The sequence below is a fragment of the Vespa crabro genome, chromosome 15, assembly GCF_910589235.1.
Source record: "Vespa crabro chromosome 15, iyVesCrab1.2, whole genome shotgun sequence".
Classification (NCBI taxonomy): Eukaryota; Metazoa; Arthropoda; class Insecta; order Hymenoptera; family Vespidae; genus Vespa; species Vespa crabro.
This window is the reverse complement of record NC_060969.1, coordinates 2,723,115-2,730,614: the sequence shown is the minus strand read 5'-3', so window position 1 is coordinate 2,730,614 and position 7,500 is coordinate 2,723,115. Positions and strand designations below refer to the sequence as shown.

General features: G+C 25.7%; 2 protein-coding genes and 1 non-coding gene across 4 annotated transcripts in view; 1 reads left to right on the top strand and 2 right to left on the bottom strand.

The window, feature by feature from the left end:
* The window catches only part of LOC124429645 (myeloid differentiation primary response protein MyD88-like), a 4,493-nt gene extending 241 nt beyond the window's left edge, over positions 1 to 4,252 (bottom strand). Inside the window, exons 1-7 of one of the 2 annotated variants that reach the window (XM_046975204.1) lie at positions 3,788 to 4,252; positions 3,506 to 3,636; positions 3,188 to 3,384; positions 2,921 to 3,016; positions 2,727 to 2,851; positions 2,480 to 2,648; positions 1 to 2,386 (exon numbers count right to left, since the gene is read on the bottom strand). The exon at positions 1 to 2,386 is cut by the window's left edge and continues 241 nt beyond it. In XM_046975204.1, the coding sequence (XP_046831160.1) occupies positions 2,004 to 2,386; positions 2,480 to 2,648; positions 2,727 to 2,851; positions 2,921 to 3,016; positions 3,188 to 3,384; positions 3,506 to 3,615 (1,080 nt within the window). In that variant the 5' untranslated portion in view covers positions 3,616 to 3,636; positions 3,788 to 4,252 and the 3' untranslated portion in view covers positions 1 to 2,003. Of the gene's footprint in view, positions 2,387 to 2,479; positions 2,649 to 2,726; positions 2,852 to 2,920; positions 3,017 to 3,187; positions 3,385 to 3,505 lie in introns of both variants that reach the window. The other variant, XM_046975202.1, reaches the window with a different exon arrangement.
* Positions 4,253 to 4,675: 423 nt separating this feature from the next.
* LOC124429685 lies at positions 4,676 to 4,866 on the top strand. Its single transcript, XR_006943511.1, has one exon. It is a non-coding gene; the product is annotated as a U2 spliceosomal RNA (small nuclear RNA).
* A 2,471-nt stretch (positions 4,867 to 7,337) lies between these two features.
* Positions 7,338 to 7,500, bottom strand: part of LOC124429646 (peroxisome biogenesis factor 2) — a 2,461-nt gene continuing 2,298 nt past the window's right edge. The window contains exon 3 of the mRNA XM_046975205.1: positions 7,338 to 7,500. This exon is cut by the window's right edge and continues 988 nt beyond it. The gene's annotated coding sequence lies outside the window, so the exon portion shown is untranslated.

Genomic DNA, 7,500 nt, shown 5'->3' with positions numbered 1-7,500 from the left:
ATGCTCGAAGTCGAAATGTTGTATTGAAAATAAAATAAAGAAGATTTTGTATTGCTATTTTTTAATAAAAAGAAAAATATATAGATATACATCATAAAACCATTTTGTGATAATATTTATGCATTAAGGCCGTTCATCAAACCCTAGGTTTTATAATAATATCAAAATGCGAGTTTTTGTTTCCACATCATCTATATCAAATAGAAATTCCAGCGTTATTTTTCTTTTCTTCTTTCTTTTTTTTTCTGGTTTACAATATAAGAGTAGTCCATCTTAGTATTAATATTATTACTACTACTACTACTACTGATATTGTAATAACGATATATAATATCAAAATATAATAATAAGTATAATTATAAAAAAACGAAATAGAAGAGAAATATATATATATATATATATATTTCTTCACTTTAACAATATAAAATGTATATGTGGAAACAGAGTATAATTAACATTTAAATTAACAATCGTGTAATAGTTTAAACATTACAAAGCTAATAACCTTAACATCCATTAAATATTAAAATTATTCGTATTATTATTAAATATTATATCATTGTGTCAAGATAAATTTTATAAAAAAAGAAACAAAAACAAGTATATCAATGACATTTACGATTTTTGATTTATTTATGTTTCGTATTTCGAGAAGTAAACCTGATAGCGAAGTTGAATAAATTAATATTTAAACAATAGTACATTCGCTTAAACGTTACAAAGCACGGAATACTCCTCAAATATAAAATAGTTTTTATTTAATATTTCAATACGATTAAATTTTGAATTTGAAGTCGTTACTTTCATCTAATATCAACATAAACAAACCTTTGATTGACTTTGACGATTAACGCATCAGTTTTATTCTGTATTCCAACGAGTAAACATCGAAGCTCTCTCTCTCTCTCTCTCTCTCTTTCTCTTTTTAAACGTGAATATTTGAAAATTAATACTTTCGATAATTTTATATTTATTTAAATAATATGCGGAGTTGGATAAAATAATATTTAAACAATAGTACATTAGGTGCCTACAGTCGGATGACGCTTATATGGTCAAATCTTTTCTAAATAGTATTGATTAATAATAATAATTAGTAGTATTCATATTTGATTAACTCTATTGGAATATATAATACAAATAATTGCCTTAATAAAATTGATCGATAGTAAAATATATCGATATTACTGGCGGTCGATAAGACTCGAATTTGATGGTGGATAAATTGAAAATTATTTTTTTATCGATGATTAGTAAAACAAAAGATTATTATATCGACGATATTCGTTGTAAACTATTACTTGGATTTGTGAAAGCAAACTTGTGGATTGATTACTTGTAAAAATAATTTAATTAAATAACGGTCCAGCAGAATGTTAAAAACGTTCATAAATGGGTCTATCGTCTAAGTCAAAAGCAGAACAAAGATAATAGCCATTATCGCCGTCAACGAAGTCATGAAAATTTCGGTCGTCAAGAACGTAGACGTAGTCCTCGCAATCTCGCGTCGAGAACATACAGAAGAAGAAGTAAAGTCGCAGGACGAAGAGAAGAAAAAGAAGAGGAGGCGGTGGAGAAAGAAGAGGAAAGAACAATATTAATTGCATTAGGATATTAATTGCAAGAGTATAATATTAATTCTCTTAAAAATATATATTTTATAGTTCTTGGTTTTTTAAATATTAAAGAAATAGTATTATAAACAATAAATATTAATTTACTATGAATATAAAGTTGTAAATTTTCTAATATGAGGTATAAAATTGAAGTATAGATATTACAGAAAAATACTTCTTTTATTTACATTGTATTCTATCGTCAAAAGCAGCGTGAGACACTTGAAGTATCCAAGTCAAGTAAAATATTCTATATACACACATACACACATGTATGTATATAAATATATATATATATATATATATATATAGTCACAGATTTGCATATTTACATATGTACATTATATAAATGAATTTTTACATAATTATTGAAAGATATTTTATCTCTCATGACTTTAACAGCATCTTTTTAATTGTCTTAATTTTTTTAAATCTTTTCTTCTTGGACTTATTTTCTTTAGATTTATCTTGGCTTATATCCGTTGAATCTGTTGTAATATCTAATGTACTTAAATTATCCAGAGACGGCAAATAAGGAATGGTTTCATGACTTTCTTTTTTAGTTTCTTGTTTTAATGTTATTTTTAATAGTTTTTGCTCCTTTATATTTTCATTATGTAATGTATTTGAAACCTGGATGGAATCTCTTAATCGTCCCCAAAAATCATATAAACCGACTCGAGTATAATCAAGAATACACATATACCTAAGTTGAATCGGTAGTACACACTGTTTGTATAAACAAGGTATAATTTTCCTCTGACGCTTATCTATGGGATAAAATTTATGAATATCAAGAATGTATAAAACACTTTTATATAAATATATATATATATATATTTTTTTTAACTTTTGATACCTACCAATGCTTACAGCTTGAGCATAATTCAAAAAAAACTCGTTTGCAGAACTCTTAAAAAAATTAGGAGATATTATTATGATCATTCTATTACAACGCTCTGATATAAGAGTCATCACAGCCTCATGTTCAAAACTAATACCTCCTATTAAATCTCGATCCTTTACACAAAGCTACAAATATTTCATAAAAAAGATTATAATATTATTTTATATTATAATATAATTTTTAATATTACTGATCATTCTTACTTTTATGTTGAATTTTTCAAGCTGATCTATCATTTCATTTGCAAAGTCAATATCTTCATTCGCATACAATACAAAAGCATCATATCTCTGATTTTCTAAACCTTGTTTAATTCTATAAATATCATCTATAAAATATAAAAGAAACGACATGATAACATATGGTAAAATAGATAGAATATAATCTTAATACTAACCTACTGTTAATATTTTAGTATCGACATTTTCCTCGATCGCTTCAATTGTTATTTGAGATTTTTCCAAACATTCTAAATATTTTTTAATATCCTCATCTGTAATATGAATTATGTTTTATTTATATTTTAATTTATCTAGGTTTTTATAATTTAGATTTATTTAAATTTTATATATTTTATTATACTTATCGCATAGTATTAGTACAAATCGGTATAATATTGATATAGTTATAGTATAAGTACAAATATAGAATGAAAATTACTAACCGATGAATTGTTGAATATCATCAATAATATCCCATCTTTCTAGTGTAGATAACATATGTAGTAAGTTTGCAATATCATCATTACTTTTTCTTTTTATAACAGTGTTTAGAATAAACATAGTTTGATCAGAATGAGACGACACCAAAGGTAAAAGTTCACCTTCTATATTTGCTAAATGTGCTAGACCTCTCCAATCTCTATAGCGCAACAATGATATAATGAATAATATTTATGACATTAAAAAAAAATGTAGATCTGATAAAATATTTCATTGTTCTTATAAAACGAAAAACGAAGTTAAAATAAAATAATGATTACCTGGGTAAACCATTATCGCATGGAAGAAATTTTGTAGGATTTAATAGGTTAGAAATAGTATTTTTAGTTCTTATGGATAGGGCCGTTAATGGTACCATTGATAAATCCATCGTTATAATGATTAACGTTCACTTGTAAATAAACAAAAACTTAACAATATATCACGCTGTTAAATTCAGACAATTATATTTTACTTTATTCCCACTACGATTCTGGATATACACGTGACAAGAGTTATGTTTTATAATAAAATATATCGACCTGTTTCTAATCTAAACTAACCTCAACAACCACATTACTTTTTCCATTCGCATTATTATTTGATTTTTTTCTTTTTTTTTTTTTCCTCTCACAATCTGATAACGCTAAATTTAACTAGTAATTATTATTGGCAAAAAAAAAAAAAGAAAAAAGGAAAAATATAAACGGAAATAAGCGTATACATCTATAATAACTTCTACATCGTTCACGGGCGACTGAACTAATCTTATGGACTGCGTATTTTTATGTCGCACATAATTATCACTCTTCAGATATACTACTCGAAATGACATTTGAAATGAACTTTTGCAAAATTAAGAAAAAGAGATACGAAGAAAATAATCTATATATGTATATATAATATTTCTTTCTATTTATCTCTCGTAACGGATAATTTTTTATTTTTAATACAATCTTTAATACTTCCTTAAGAGTTGCTTATGTTCAATAACGAAGAAACAAATGAAAATTGCAATGTATTTTTTTTCAGTTTCTTGACTTATAAAAACAAATCACTCGTAAGTATTTTTTAATCAAAAACAATATTATTTCTGTTGCTCTTTTATACTATGAAAAAATACAATAAAAAAGAAATCTATGATTTATAGTATTCTTTATATTACGAAAATAAATTTACATTTAAGTCGCAAAATATTGTTCTTGTAAAAAAATATCATTTTTACGTCCGACTCTTTGATTATAATTTTTATTATTATTATTATTATTATTATTATTATTATTATTATAATTGTATAAATGTTGTCCAAATGATCGTACTTGTCATTAGTTCTGTGAATATCCGCCAAAAATAGAAATAATACGCAATATGACCACTACGTGTCGCAGTATATTCAATACCATTTTACGACATGAAGAAGCTTATATAAACGACTTCAAAGACTGAACGTTATCGCTTCTCGGCCTATGGCTAAGATCAAAGTGTAGTATCTGTTCTTATCAGCTTAATATCTGATACGCTGCTCATAGAGCAGCCAGAATATTAGCTAGATTTTTGGAATTTGGCGGAAGGCTGGGGCTTGCTCCGCCTCTGCCGGGGGTTGAGCCGGTATTGCAGTACCACCGGATTCAGCCCGTCATAATATAATTAAAAACAAAAATTCCCGAAAATATTTTTCCCCATAAAAAATATAAACATATAAAATACATTAATTATTTTTATTCGAAAGACCGAAGAAAAATCTCTTCCAAAACTTTGCAAAATTAAAAAAAAAAATTCAATAATCATTCTCTTGATTCACGTTCACATGTTACGTTTGTTAATGTTTTTTGACGTTTTATAACTGTACTTAGAATATATATTACCAACAAAAAACGATAATATCAAGTTGGAGGTAATGATGGAGCGGAAGAGAGAGAAGAGAAGTTTAGGACAAAATCCTTAAAGAAATATTAATTATTTATTCTAAAGATCTTCAGGAATTTAAAATTAAAAATTGTTGAAGTCACGAACAGAATAGGTTAGTAGAAATACTACATCATATAAAAAAAAGGGACACAAAGATTGATCGAAGAGAAAACTTGGCTCGCGAATTAAATGGGAGCCACTCCTTTCAGGAAGAAGATAAGAAATAATAGAAAAAAATAGACCCTTTTTATTACCAATTAGTATCAACTAGTCACTGTGTTTTTAATTGAAGTCTGTTTGTTAGTGCCATTTCTCGATTTATTGTTAACTTATTTCGTGGCACTCAACATTCGTAATAATAATAATAATAATGACAATATCATAAAATTTCATTAATGTAAAATTATAAAGTAACTTAAATTATTTTCCAATAGAGAGAGACAGAGAGAGAGAGAGCGAATATAAAATATTTTACATAATACATGTCCTTCAACAATATTCTTTATTAAAATTTTTAACTTTTATTTTTTATTTGATAGTTTTATTTTTTAAACATAGAATCTCACGTTCTCTTCGCATAATTAATAAATTCGCGCTATTGTTTTAAAATTTGTTAAAACGATTCTCATTGGACGAACGTATTCATCTGTGAATACCTGTGAGAACCTTGCAAGAGGAGGACCAATCAGAGAACGATAACCATGGACCAATCAATAAGCGAGATAGAAAAATAAGAAAGCAAGTACCTTCGTCTAACGTTCTCAATGTTTCTTTTTATCTTACAGAATTCGTTTTTCTCACTGTAACAAATGTACGTACATATATATATATATATATACACACAGATATTTCTTCGTATATTTTGAATTAAGGTAAATATATAAAATAATAAATATAATAGGAAACATCAAATTTTATCGTTATATGTAAAAAAATTCTATTGTCATAGTTCGTTCGTGGATAAACAAAATAACTTTGTAATAATCGAGTTTTATATTATCTCTCTTACGATTCAATCTTTTTTCTTTCTTTTTTTTTTTTTATAAGAACAAAAAGACATTCTCTCGTTTTACGTTCATTTGAAACTATTATCACTACTACCACTGCTACTATTATTAATACTATTGAACTACTACTAATATTGTAATAATAATGAGTATAATGATAAGAAAACGAAGTAGAAGGGAAATATATATATATATATATTCACTTTAACAATATAAAATGTATACGTAGAAGCAGAGTATAATTAACATCTAAATTAACAATCGTGTAATAGTTTAAACATTACAAAGCTAATAACCTTAACATCCATTAAATATTAAAATTATTCGTATTATTATTAAATATTATATCATTGTGTCAAGATAAATTTTATAAAAAAAGAAACAAAAACAAGTATATCAATGACATTTACGGTTTTTGATTTATTTATGTTTCGTATTTCGAGAAGTAAACCTGATAGCGGAGTTGAATAAATTAATATTTAAACAATAGTATATTCGCTTAAACGTTACAAAGCACGGAATACTCCTCAAATATAAAATAGTTTTTATTTAATATTTCAATACGATTAAATTTTGAATTTGAAGTCGTTACTTTCATCTAATATCAACATAAACAAACCTTTGATTGACTTTGACGATTAACGCATCAGTTTTATTCTGTATTCCAACGAGTAAACATCGAAGCTCTCTCTCTCTCTCTCTCTCTTTCTCTTTTTAAACGTGAATATTTGAAAATTAATACTTTCGATAATTTTATATTTATTTAAATAATATGCGGAGTTGGATAAAATAATATTTAAACAATAGTACATTAGGTGCCTACAGTCGGATGACGCTTATATGGTCAAATCTTTTCTAAATAGTATTGATTAATAATAATAATTAGTAATATTCATATTTGATTAACTCTATTGGAATATATAATACAAATAATTGCCTTAATAAAATTGATCGATAGTAAAATATATCGATATTACTGGCGGTCGATAAGACTCGAATTTGATGGTGGATAAATTGAAAATTATTTTTTTATCGATGATTAGTAAAACAAAAGACTATTATACAGATTCTATTATTCTTTGGATTTGTGGAAGCGAATTCGTGAATTGATTATTGTAAAAATAATTTATGCATGGAATAGATTGAATTAATTAATTATGTATGTTTACTTTGTTAAAATAAGATATCAACGAAGGGATTTCTGTCACCCAAACTCAATTATTATTATTATATACAATTTTAATTATGTCAAAAGGATATAACTTAAACAAGCTTATACATCCATTCAATAGTCGAATAATGAGGACAGTATTTCCTTATTATCTTTGTAGTTCATATTTTATTCATAGATGTCTCCCAAG